Raw genomic sequence first — 13,333 nt, 5'->3', positions numbered from 1 at the left:
GTTTAACCTTTGGCAAGGTTAATTTCCGTGCTCAGATTTTGCAGTGAGAAGTAATCCTTGGAGATGGGGAATGGGCTCTGGGGTTCATTTTCCTTCTTGGCTGTGAAAAGTTTCACTAGTAATGTTGGGTTTGTGTTTTCTTATCAATTCTGTAATATTGATTGAGTGTGGAGGGTACGTTGTATCTTCCCAGCTCTCACAAGGCAGACATTTTTCAAAGCAATAGCTGTCACCACCACCTACTGCTTTGAATATGCAGAGGTCCTCCCTGTTTCAGTCACCTGACTGGAGACGGTTTGCGGGTATATAGTGGCTGGAGTTGGATTACATCCCCTCTCCTGGTGTGGTATATTTGGAGCCAGCAGACAGTTGGCATGGTAGAAAGTTCTACAGCCACTTGACTTTAAATGTCAGCATTTCAAAAATAAAATGTGCAAACCTTCCCAGGGTAGATCTAGGTACATGAGAAACTTGTGAGCATAATGAGCCGGAGCAACAGGAAACTGCAGCCACTCCAGAAAGCTTGCAAAGGAAGCAGACATAGCAGAGGGGCTTTAAGAGTGAGAATCCAATCTAGAGAAGAGTAAGAGTGCACCCTAGAGAGACCCCATTTGGCACACTGATCTTCCATGTCATCAGTCTTTATTAAGAATTCATCAGGAAACTCAGACTGTAACAATAATTAGTATTTGTACTTAGGATGCAGAACATTCCATGTATGTTCATTTGGTACATTAAAATGGAATCATGATTGGGACAAAGTTGAAGGTGATGGAACCTGGGCTAATTTGGAATAGCTTGGTGCATTTATTCTTATAGAAAAATAATCCAGACAAGTTATTGGCTGGAATGAAGCAGCTGTGAATGGGAAAGCATCTCATTTTCCAAGGGAAATGTGGGCAAAAAAAAAAAAATTAAGAGGTACTGCATATGTGAAGCAATTCCTTGAAACTGTTGTCATAGTATTCCTCATCTTCATGTCTTTTTGAGAACATCAGAGTTTCCGGATTGCAATGGCATGATGTTGGCTTCCTTTAGTTTTTATAAAAGCACATTTGAGAAAACTCTTCTCCTTTTCCCCTTGGGCCAGATTTTATCCATAATATCTTTGTCTCTCTGGGTGTGGTCATATCCAGAAATAACAATATGGTTGCAGCTGAGGCATACAGGTAGAAGCTGAGGGAACCCATGGCTTTAGTAAGCCATCCCTTTTCCTAACTAAGCTTCCACTCCAGCTGTGAGATGTTGAGCTTGCCTGTCTCACCTGAGACCTACTTCAGGCAGAATCTACTTTCCTAAGTTGATGAGAAAAAAATGTAGCCCCACGCAGGCCCATTCTCCATGTTCCGAGGCTTCTGCTGATGTTACTTCTTAGTTTAAAAAATCTGTTTCATGAAGCTTCCTTTCTCCTCTATTAGTCACCCTGATAGAAGCATCTTTTGTATTTAAATAGCCATCTAAAAAAATAGAAGCCCATGAACAAACTACTGGCCTGTTTTTAAGTGGTTTCTGAAGAAGGGGGTGCAGACTAGTAGGCTCTCAGAAGAGTAGTAAAAGATCAGGCTACTACTCTGTGACTTCTTGTAAGCTACAGGCCTCATTCTGGTGTTCTTACCCTGCTCTGGCTGCTTCATATCACAAATTGGGAAGTATTTGATCTAAGCTCATGTATATTCATAAGTAAATGTGGTAGAGAGTTTTTGCCCACCCAGGAAAACAGCACTGTTCCATCTTTCTGTTCTCACTTTTATTTGTTCTTGTATAATTTATTGTACATTTTCAGGGGCATCCAGATCTGAACTATGTGTTCAGACCATCAATTATCTCAGTTACTACACTAATTTTGCTTACCTTCCCCTTTCCCCTGAGTTGTGATCCCTTTACTGAGCCCCAGCAGATCCATCTCAGACAATCTTCTTGGAAAGCAAAGCATTCGGATTGCATAGTTCTTGTATTGGGGGTTCCATGCCTTTTAAATCAATCAATCAATAAAATTATAGACCACTAAACTCCATCATGACTCTGGGCAGCTTAAACATAAAACAATGTAATACAAAATAATACAAAACCGAAAAAAAGAAGGAACACACATCTGGAAACATAATCCAAACTCTCCCAGACCAATCATTCCAGAAGGAGTCCACAAACCACTCTAGTTCAAGGCCTGAAGGAAGAGTCAGGTTTTAAGGTTTGTTTAAATCAGGTTGGGATGGGGGCCAAATGAATCTCTGGGGGGACATCATTCCAGAAAGCAGACACTGCAACAGAGAATGCCACTTCCTGGGTCCCATCAGATGATACTGTTTAACTGATGGGATCAAAGCATGCCAAATCTGTCCAATTGTATAGGACAGCTGGAAACTACATAAGACACATGTCCCTCAGATAACAAGACACTGTGTCTTAGGTGATAACTAGCACCTTGAACTGCTCTGGATCTGGGGTACTGGGAACCAGTGCAGCTCACAAAGCAGGTGTGTTACATGAGCATACTTCTTGTGCTGCTGTGTGTGGACAAGCTGTAGCTTCCAAGTGGTCCTTGATGACAGCCTCATATACAGCACACTGCAGTAGTCTACACACAAGTTGACCAATGCATGAATGACTGTGAGGAAGTAGTTATAAGTATGGATGCAGCTGGCACACTAGATGAATTTCTGTGAAGGGTTTCCTGCCCACAACGGTCATCTGCTCTTTGAGCAGGAACTGTAAGTCCAAGAAGATCCCCAAATTATGCACCAGTGCTGAAGAGGGAAGTGCAGCCCCATTCAGGGCTAAGGGTGGAAAACATCTCCAGACCTTTGTGTTCCAAATACCCACACCTACTTGATTTTATCAGGGTTGAGCTTACACTACCCCCATTCCAGTTCTGCCAGAGATCATCAGTAAGGACAACCAGTGCCAGCTCAGTACTATGTATGAAACCTGACTGGAAAGAATCTAGATAATCCATTTCCTCCAGGCCCCTCTAAACCCACAGGCCAACTCTCAACAACCTAAAAAAGGAAGGTTAAAGATTGGGTCAAAATTGCCCAGGACTGTTGAGCCCAGCAAAGTCTTCTTGAGGAGGCAGTATTAACCATTCTCTCTGTGAAGTAGATACTAGTGCATGGATCCAACCAAATTGTCTGTGTTCTAGTCAAAAACAAAATCAGTCCACTATTGGAATATAAGAATCTCTCCACGTCTGTGATTCTGTAAATCAGTGCTCTCCAGGAATCTGGTTAATTCTGCTTTGGGCTTCTTCTGTGATTTAATATGAAATGAAGATCTGGTTGAGATCAAAGCATAACCCTTAAGAAATCAATGCCTCCCCACCAGTAATTTTTATTTCTGCAGCTCAGTTTTGAGAGAAGTATGGGGAAGCCTTGCAGATCCCAGAACGATAATGTATTAATGTTTATGCAAAAGCATTCTCCATGTGTGATTGCAGGTATAAATGTCATTTCTGTTCCTTTTTGAATAGGTATGAATGCTGCTGTGCGAGCAGTGGTTCGAGTGGGGATATACACTGGTGCCAAAGTGTATTTTGTTCATGAGGTAAGTAGAAGGGATTGTTCTATCCCTAGATGATGACTTTGTTAGCTTTGTTAAGCACTGCAGCTCTAGCAAGGAAGGGGAATTGTTGGCTTTGACACCTTGGCATTTACAGCTCCTGATAGCCTGACCTGCATAAGGGAGTATGGCATCAACATCCCTTACCCCTAAATTATGGCCTAGTCTACTCAAACAGTAGAGGATAGTGGTGGAACCCTGAGGTGGGCCATACCGTTTTAGTCTTCCAAGAGGGATAGGAATGGCACTTCTGAATGTTCCCTGATGTACCAAACCACTTCTTCCATGTTTTTTTTTCTATCTACAGAAATTTTATATAAGGACAAAAAGGCACAATAGCTGAACTGAGTCTTTTCCCAATATTTTTCAAATAACGTGGTACATCTGTCTGTGTGTATGTCAAGAGTATGCCCACACATACGCGCACACCCAAGGAAAAAGGTTGCGACCTATCTCTTCTGTTCTAAAGAATATGTATTTTTTTTGTACCTACATGGAGTTCTTATACAGGCAGTAATTAAAAGGGTGATCTTCATTTTGAAATGGCACCCCACCTTTCTTCTTCCTCATACATGTGTAGGCCAAGCCTTATCATTCTAAATCCAAACTACTTTGCACATTGAAAATGCCCTCTTCTGCCTCCTTATTTCTATCTGTAGATTTGTAATTGCAGAATTTCAGCATTTTGAAATGGGAATGGTCCAGATGAGAATTTAACTGTACACCTACCTTTGCATTTTCATGGGGAGAGCAAACAATGTAATATTCTATCACATGATATTTGGTCACTTTTCTCTCTTATTTTCTTGCCATGAAAAATCCAAGGAAAGATGGAAGAACATCACAGTATATTTTGCCCTGTGGCCTTAGAACCTCTTGGGCTAGAAAGTGGGAAACCCAACTTTTTTTATGCTGTAGTTTTTGTTTTCAGTAGCTGAGGGCCACAGGAATGTGGCTTGATGTGGCCACATCACCAGAGAGAACAGGGCATAGATATCTGTGGGGTGCCTGGCAGATGATGAAACAGGCATGATGGTCATCATGCAAATTCTTCAATTTATGTATTTGCCTCAGATGTTGGGATACATAATTGCAGCATTTACATGATGACATCACTGTGTGCATGTGATTTTGGCTTCATAATGTTTGCTGTGGACACCGCTGGAGCATAGTTGGAATTGTTAGACATTTTAAAAAATATTTTGGGGTGACAGGAGAAGTGGTTAAGAGGCTTTACATTCTATGTTTTACCCCCAAACTCCAGAAAATTGTACTGCCATTATTTAATACATTGCAGTAAAATTTTGGTAATGTGATCCTGGGGGACTCCAGAGGCCACAGTTATGGGGCTATGGATGGCTTATGTGTGTTGCACTCAGGAGAACTCCTCCCCACCCAGTGTCTTTCAGGGACACTGTTGAATTTGTACCTTTCCTGTCTTTGGCTTAGCATTGAGCACATTTGGAGACCATGTCCAATTGCCATGTCCATATTGCTGACATTATGTTTTTGGTTCATGTTGTCCTAATTCATGCACTAATGGCTGCTGGAAAACAGAATAAAAAAGGACAGCATGAATAGCGTAGTGTTGGTTATGCCAAACCAACTACAGTAATGCCAAGAACTCAGATTTAGAATGCTTCTTGTTCTGTTACTTCCTGTTCAATATTCTCAGTTGCTAAAGAACCTGGAAGCATTCCAGGAATTCCACATCTTGGCCAAACCTGGCCCCGTGTTGTACTGTATTTAAAAGACACTTTGTTTAATTAAAATTGCCCTTTATGTAATTAAGTGGTAGTAGCAACTACAACACATATGTACCTCTCAGCCTTTTGAGGTAGGCAAGGTCAAGAAACAGGCATGGCAGGAATTCCAGAAATGCTCTTCATTGTTGTAGGGTAGAATAACAGAATCTTGAAAGCCTGTCCAAGTTTCTCTCCCTCCCATCTTATACTAAACAAAATCAAGGCAGGGTTATTTTCAGTTTCTTTCTCATGCTTTCCTCTGAGTAATCTCTTTTATAGGGTCCTCCTTAATGGCTTGCTCATTCCTTCCCTGTTCCCAAGGTCAGCTCTACATTTCTTTACAGTAACTCACCATATCTAGCTCTTGAGTAGAAAAGACTTCAAAAGCCACTTTTTCAATCATCTCTTCTGCCATTTGTTCCAGGGTTACCAAGGGCTTGTGGATGGTGGTGATAACATTAAGGAAGCAACGTGGGAAAGTGTATCTATGATGCTGCAACTGGTGAGTCAGTTTGCCTTGATTTTCACTTTTCCAGTCTCATGTTTCGAAAGGTAAAGAGCTGTCATCCCCACCATAAGTGGTGCTCAAGTTAAGATTTCCAGAAAGGCCTTTGAAGCTCGGATGGGATGAAGCTATAAAATAATATTTCCTAACCTGATGTCTTCCAGTTGTTTAGGACTATAACTCCCAAAATACCCATTGGCTGTGCTTACTGGGATATTTGGAAGTTGTAGTCCCAGGAGATCTAGAGAGTCTCTCATAGCACCAGAGTACAAACTATACTTCCTTGGTTCTACTCCATAACATTTCCTAATTTTACTTTTACTCTTTCCTTGCAATTTCTACTTATTCCTTCTTAGTGTTTATGCTGCTTTTACTGAGTTATTAAGATCAGGAGGAACAAGGAAGGGCAAGAGACACCAATGTTAATGGATTTTTTATTTATTTTATTTATTTATCAGATTTTTATCACCGCCCATCTCCCCCACACGGGGAGACAGCAACTTACACAGTTGCTGTATGGTACAGTCATCTAGGGGGGTCTATTCCCAAGTGAACTTGAGACCCAGGTTCAGTCCGTCGTTGTTTGAAGGTAAACATTTATTACAGTGCCTATCAAAGAAATTACAAGGAATGTTGTGGGAAAGATAGCACCCCTTTAATGGGGAGTTAGAGTTTCTGAGATGGCATTCCTAATCTCGGAGACCAAATAAGATGGAGAGCAGAATATTCCACATGAAATTATGTTCATAAATCTTCCCTTTGTGCAATCTGGATGTACTGTGACACATCCAAGCGTAATGAAGGACCAACTTCCTCCAGGCCAGGAGGGAGGCATTTTGGCTATTGGGCTAAACCTCAAGAAGAAAGCCAGATGGTGATCCTTTGACTAAATGCAACAGTCCAGATTTCCCAATATGGTTTGCAGCTGAGGGTTCTTCATATGTATTGCTTCAGCTCTGAGAATCCCAACCAGCCTGACTACAAGCTTGGAAGCTATGGAGATGTTAATATATAGCTAAATAATTTGACTGTCAGAATAAACCACTGCAAAATGCAACCCTTAAACTAGAAAATAAAAGACGCCTATTAATTATAAAGGGACATGTGAATATACACAGAGAATTACCAGCAACTATTAAGATACTCAAAGCATAGATAAGGTCCTAGATGCAATATGGTTCGCAGGTGTGCAGCCACAAAAAGTTACCAATGGAAACCATCCAATTCACATTTCGAAACATTCATATATTTTAAGTCCTTTATTTCTTTTGAGTCTCTAATTTACCTGCAAGATTCGAATCTGTGTGACCTCCTTGTGGTGGGGGGGCCTATATTTGTCAAATTCCTGAGTGGCTTAAATTGTTTTATTAGGATTCTTTAGCTGCTATAATTCTTTATAATGGTTTCAACACAGACTGGAAGGTCCAGCTCCTAAAGGATATATGGCAGTGTAGTTTTTCAGGCCAGTTGTTGCTGACACTGAGGCTTGATAGGGCTGAAGGTGAAATAAAAAACTCTCTGTGTAGATAAGGGAGCCTCTAACAGACTCTGTGTTGAGGATTAGTAGAAAGCTGATCGCCCAGGCAAATACCTGTTTGACCTTACATGCTTAAGCCACTGTAGAGCTTTCTCCCAGCTTGTTTAAGGTTCTACCCCTAACAATATTAAAGGGAAAGTACAGCAACATCTCCATTTTGGAGCAATTATGCCCATGTGATTTTCAGGAAACCAAGTTCTAACCTATGCATTTCTACATTACCTTCTCAATAAAATTCTGTACTCTAACCTTATAATTCCACTCTCATTCAATAACCTTTGTGAAACAGAGGAGAATTATATCTTCCTCCTATAAGGGGATCGGTGCCTTGAGATGACTAGAACGTTGTGACCTTTGCTTTGGTTGGGATCACTGGCAAGGTCTTGTGTCTTAAATGTAATGATACCATCTCAGCTGGGGTCACATTGAATGTCTTGAGGCCCAAAATAACTTGAAATTAGAGACAACCTTTGCCTGCAGCCATACTTGCATCGGTGGGGAGGGAAAGTTGTTTGGACTGCAGAGGATTCTGTTCAGTTAAGTGTCTCTGTTGCCATCCAGGCCCTGTACTGTAGCTGGAGAAGCAGAGGACAAATATGCCCACGGATTGTTTGGCCAATGGTATTTGCGAGCACTCTTGTACACTGCTACTCTATTTGCAATGTATAGATTTTGGTGATCATGAAGGTTTTATTTATTTATTCATTTAATTTCTATAGCCACCCATGTCAACAAGTGACTCTTGGCAGCTGTAAAAAGGTGCTTTAATCGGGTCACTATAATGGATTTGCAAAGAAGAGAAGTATAGCATTTTATACAGAGTGAAAATAAGCCTTATTTTACGTTTCCTTAAAGAATGAATTACAAATTAAGGTAAACTTATTATGGATTTTGTAAGATACTGGCTTGGTTTACACCTAACACCAAGTTGTCATCATCGTCTTCATTATCTTGGAGAACTCTGGAATTCTATTTTGGTAGGATGAGACAGGAATTTTACCAAGATAAAGTTGTGGGACGTTGTAGAGAATAAGGAAGATGACCTTGGTGGAGATATCAGGAACCAACGCCTAGGCAAAAGGGGCTGAAACATTTTTAAATGAGAATAACAAGATATCATTCGAAAGTGGCTCAGACAGGCACCTCCCTAATTCAATGAACAATAAGGAGGAGGAAGAGGTACAGTACAATCAGACTTTCAAGGTTCTATTATGATAGCCACTCTCAATAAAAGTAGTTTTAGCCTTCCTGTGGGGTAGACTTCCTAGTCTGGACTACCTACCTAGATACGCCTGACCTTTCCTCTGTACAACGGAGATGAAAAATGAGTTCCTTGTATTGAATCTCTATTAGCTTTCTGGAGAGACATCCAGTAGTGCTCTGTGTCTCATAGAACCAATGATCTCAAGAAAATAAATTGAACTGCATGCATGGAATGTTTTCCAGTGAGTATGAGGGACTTCCTCTTGATCATAGCAGCAACCACGTTGACTCCCAATTCACACTCCTTTTTGTCTCCATTCAGGGAGGCACGGTAATCGGAAGTGCCAGGTGTCTAGACTTCCGCAAACGGGAAGGACGTCTGAAAGCTGCTTGCAACCTGGTAAAGAGAGGAATAACCAACCTATGTGTGATTGGTGGTGATGGCAGTTTGACTGGAGCAGACACTTTTCGAGAAGAATGGACCAGTTTGCTACAGGAGCTGGTTAAGACAGGTACCACAGTTGTGCAAAGGCAAGTTAAGGACTGCAGTCAAAAGCAAATACAGACCATATTCAAAGATGTGACCCACCTGCAAGTGGATCACATTTTCTCTTGCTTGATCCACTTGCAGAATTGAATATCATCATCTTTGCCTCTCTAATTCACAAGTCCTTTTTAAATTATGATGACACTCTCACTTCCACTGTCAGGATAAGGGGAAGAAATAGGGTTACTTACCCAGTCTGATGGGATGGGTCAAGAGGAGGACAATGGAATATTCCCCAATTTTCCATGCCCTGACTGTGAATATTAAAACTTAGCAGAGATGCAGATTCAAAGTGCAAAATGCAAAAGAGGTCGCGTGGCACCCTCCTGGGAACAATTTAACCCAAGATGTTTCTCTTCCTGGAGTCATGCTGTGAGCCCAGGGAAAAACAGTTGCCTTACAGTGTTCCCAACAAGTTCTGCATGTACTCCTGTACACTCCGAATCACATTTTGCCTTACAAATCCACATTTCTGGACATTTCTGCATCTCTAAAGGGTTCCATTAGAGCCACAGTTTGTGTGTTGTGTTGTATTCCAAAAATACTTGCTTTACGGCCACTCTGAGAAGGCCAACAAAGTGCTTTCCATACCTTTATACCTGTGCTTGTCTCTTTGTCATTCAGTTTCTGAGCCAGATTTTTCTCCCATGTGGCAACTCTTAGTGTAAAGGAACGAGGACAAAATGCTGTCTTTCTAAGGCCTGGCCTACAGAGCTTTTTCATTTTTGTTTTCCTCAAATGTAGAATGAATTGCAGCAGTGACTTTATTATAATCTCTGCTGATATTAATTGGTTCTTTGCCCCATTCACTTTAAGGGAGCATCACAGTAGAAGAAGCCAAAAAGTCCAGCTACCTGAACATTGTTGGCATGGTTGGTTCCATTGACAATGACTTTTGTGGCACTGACATGACCATCGGCACAGACTCTGCTCTCCACAGGATAATGGAGATAGTGGATGCCATCACCACCACAGCCCAGAGGTAAAGCTTGTAGATTCTGTATTCCACCACCATTTTGTAATATCCCTCAAGAAACCTGGCAGCATGGTATTTGGGCAAGAATTCAGGTATATGAAAAGGGAATAAACAGAATCTGACCAATTAGTTTTGGTAAGTCAAGTCAAGCTTGGCTCCTGGTAAATTCTTGGACATACCATGCTGTTTTCTAGACAGCAGTATGGAAGTAATTTCCATTGCCTTCCTCCAAAATACATTTTGACTTCTCAGTTTAACTTGTAGGCCTGGTATTCCCCGGTAATTCTTCATCCAGTACTAACCAGACCTTGCCCTGCTTAGCTTTCAAGGTGATGCCCCTTAATGTGTTGAAAATGACAGAAAACATCACAGAAACTTTTTGCCCTTTCCTATGCAAGAGAAATATAAACAAGACTAGCTAAGAAAAGACATGCAAAAAGATAATGATACTAATATCTAACTGTCCTGTTTTAGGCTGAACATGCACACACCAACTTGTCTGACAAATAGTTTACTAGAGAGTAGCAAGCAGTCACAAAAAGAGAGGGGGCTTGTCCGAATACATACACTCCAGAAATATATATATAGGAGGGAGGGAGGGATGGATGGATGGATGGATGGATACATGAAGAGTCAGTGAGACATTGTGGTGGAGAACAGGCTTATCACACCCATTATCTTCCATCTGACATATGTATCCCTATTTCTGGATATGAACTTATCAGTTGTTATAAGAGCAAATACCGTGCTGCATCACAGCCAATTTTGAAAAAGTTATGTGTGGATGAAATTTCAAGTAGGATATGCACAGCAGTTGGAGTACATCAGGATAGAAGAGAAGTGTCAGAGTGACACAAATAAACCTCCATTATACTGTATGAAATAATAAATAATAATCAGGTCCTGTGTCAAAATATTGCTCCCTATGCAGAATTCCATTCTGTTCCTGTCCTTCCTTCTCAGATGTTACTTTCCACTCCACACACATCCCCCCACTTCCCAACAGCCTGCCTCAGTTCCCAGTCATGGCAAGTCACTGTATCTCCCTGCAGGGCAATGGATGACGATGTCTAACAGATGTTATACACCTTGACATTACCAGTGGATGGTGTCAAAATAGGGCAGGAGGAGGAAGAAGTAGTAGTAGTAGTAGTAGTACTACTAAGGACAACTGAAGCTTGTTCACTTTGCCATTCCTTCTACTTGCCATTTCTTCTACTGTTGATGTCTTACTATTTTTTCTTATTTGCCATGATTTTCTAACCCTTTTATTATTTTATTCACCTTTTTTGGTCAACATTGTTCTCATTTGGCAAACTGCTGTGAAGTCTTCTATAAATAGCTGCATTCCAACATGTTAAAGCAAATAAAACTTTCAAAGTAAGAAACAGAACATTGGGTCAAGAATCAGCCAAGGACTTACAGATCACAGAAGCAGAAATACTTCTTCTTTTTTATTTCCTGCAGAAATCACCCAGTTCAGTTCCTGTTTAGAGCATTAGGAATGTATGAATATTGTAAATAAATAACTGTGTTTTATGGACACACTCAGTATTTTCACTTTGGTTTTGCTTACAGCCATCAGAGGACATTTGTGCTGGAGGTGATGGGACGTCACTGTGGGTAGGAAATTGTTTTGTTATATAGAGTTTGGCTTAATGTAGACAAGATTGCCCTAAAATTATGAAATCATGATTACTAACCTATGAATTATGGTTGTGAGAATGGGCCAGTCCTCTTGCTCCTGCTTCCCAGGGTTCTAGTATTAATCCCTCCAGCTTGGCTTGAGAAGGAAATTGGAACATCTGCCTTCAGTTTCAGATTAGTGGATTGCCAAAGCGTAAATGTGGTTAAGCTTACAACAGTTATTAGAATCAAGCCAGTTTTGTAAACCATGATTTTGAGGTCAGTTTGTTTCCACTAATTATAGTTAAGATTAGTCACGTTTTTTCTGGATTCAGGCAGCCATGAAAACTAGTTCATCAAAAATGGAATTGAAAGCTTGTTGCTTGTGAAGAAGGCATTGAAAGAGAAATAGGCCAGCCCAATATTTGTGTACTGAAAGTAGAGAGCTGTCAGATAAGAAGTACAATATTTTTTGGAAGTCACCAAGTCATATGCCTTAGTATGCAGTTCAAGAGTGGAGAACCTGTTGTCTTCCAGATAGTACTACAGTAAACTCGAGCATCCCTCAGCATTGGTCTTTCTAACTATAGGTGCTGGGAGCTGTACCCCATCACTATCTGGGAGACCACAGGTTCTAGTCTAGCCAGACTAACAATTTTTTGAGGCATTAGCTTCCCTCGGTGGATTTTTCAGGTACTTGGCTAGTTAAAGTCTTGCCCCAGGGTAGTAACCGGTCACCTTTCATGTTTTGTTCCTCTTCTAGTTATCTAGCCCTTATTACAGCGCTGGCAAGTGGTGCAGACTGGGTTTTCATTCCAGAATCTCCACCAGAAGATGACTGGGAGGATCACTTGTGCAGAAGGCTAACAGAGGTAACCAAAATATTATGTATCCAGATCTGAAAACTGATGACCGATCTCCAAAGCTCCCTTGGAAATACCAGTGGAATTAGCTTCTTAGTAAATATGCAGATTATTACAAAGTCAGTTTATATGCCATCTATGCACATATTACAGCCCATGCTATTTTTTAAAAAAAGTTCCCACTGTTCCCATAGCATTCCCATAGCATGGGAATTTTCTGAACTTTCCTGGTGTGTTTCTACAGAGTAAGAAGACAAAACCTAAAAAGAAATACAGAATTTAAAAAAAAAATGAACAAAAGCAAAAAGGGAACAAGAATCTTGGAGAAAGAGAATGAGTGTATATGCATACAAATATAGGCACGTGTGGGTATGTGTATGTATATGTGTGTGTGTATATATATACTGTATGTATAGACACACAACACTTTCTTTTTTTAATAGTTCTCATTAAAGTGGCAGTAACTCAAACAGCTAGGCAGCTCAGACATGGTTAGTACTTGGATGGGAGACCACCAGGAAATCCCAGTGCTGTAAAATAGGTTAGGGACTAAAACAGAAATCATGGAAGAAGGCAAAGAAAAACCATTTCCATACTGTTGCTGAAAAAACAACATGGACATCTTTATAAAGTAACTAGAAGCTCAAATTAAAGAGACTTTATTAGGAGAGTTTACCTTTAACTCATTCATAGTAATCTGTTAGGAAAATGGTGACCAGAACTCAACAAACATATCCTTAATTACAGATATAATTTTGTTACTTTAGGAAATGAAT

The 13,333-nt window shown here is 40.5% G+C and overlaps 2 protein-coding genes across 4 annotated transcripts in view; one reads left to right on the top strand and one right to left on the bottom strand.

Moving 5' to 3' along the window:
* ASB8 (ankyrin repeat and SOCS box containing 8) overlaps nt 1-13,333 on the bottom strand; it is a 107,105-nt gene that overhangs the window by 54,536 nt on the left and 39,236 nt on the right. The window lies entirely within an intron of this gene.
* Nucleotides 1-13,333, top strand: part of PFKM (phosphofructokinase, muscle) — a 49,752-nt gene that overhangs the window by 14,514 nt on the left and 21,905 nt on the right. For all 3 annotated transcript variants that reach the window (XM_063293891.1, XM_063293892.1, XM_063293890.1), the window contains exons 3-8: nt 3,467-3,540; nt 5,725-5,802; nt 8,868-9,057; nt 9,909-10,074; nt 11,647-11,691; nt 12,458-12,566. In XM_063293891.1, the coding sequence (XP_063149961.1) occupies nt 3,467-3,540; nt 5,725-5,802; nt 8,868-9,057; nt 9,909-10,074; nt 11,647-11,691; nt 12,458-12,566 (662 nt within the window). The remainder of the gene's footprint in view (nt 1-3,466; nt 3,541-5,724; nt 5,803-8,867; nt 9,058-9,908; nt 10,075-11,646; nt 11,692-12,457; nt 12,567-13,333) is intronic.

Source organism: Candoia aspera, chromosome 2 (assembly GCF_035149785.1).
Source record: "Candoia aspera isolate rCanAsp1 chromosome 2, rCanAsp1.hap2, whole genome shotgun sequence".
NCBI classification, from domain to species: Eukaryota; Metazoa; Chordata; class Lepidosauria; order Squamata; family Boidae; genus Candoia; species Candoia aspera.
Note: the sequence above shows the minus strand (reverse complement) of the source record. Positions and strands in the feature narration are given on the sequence as shown.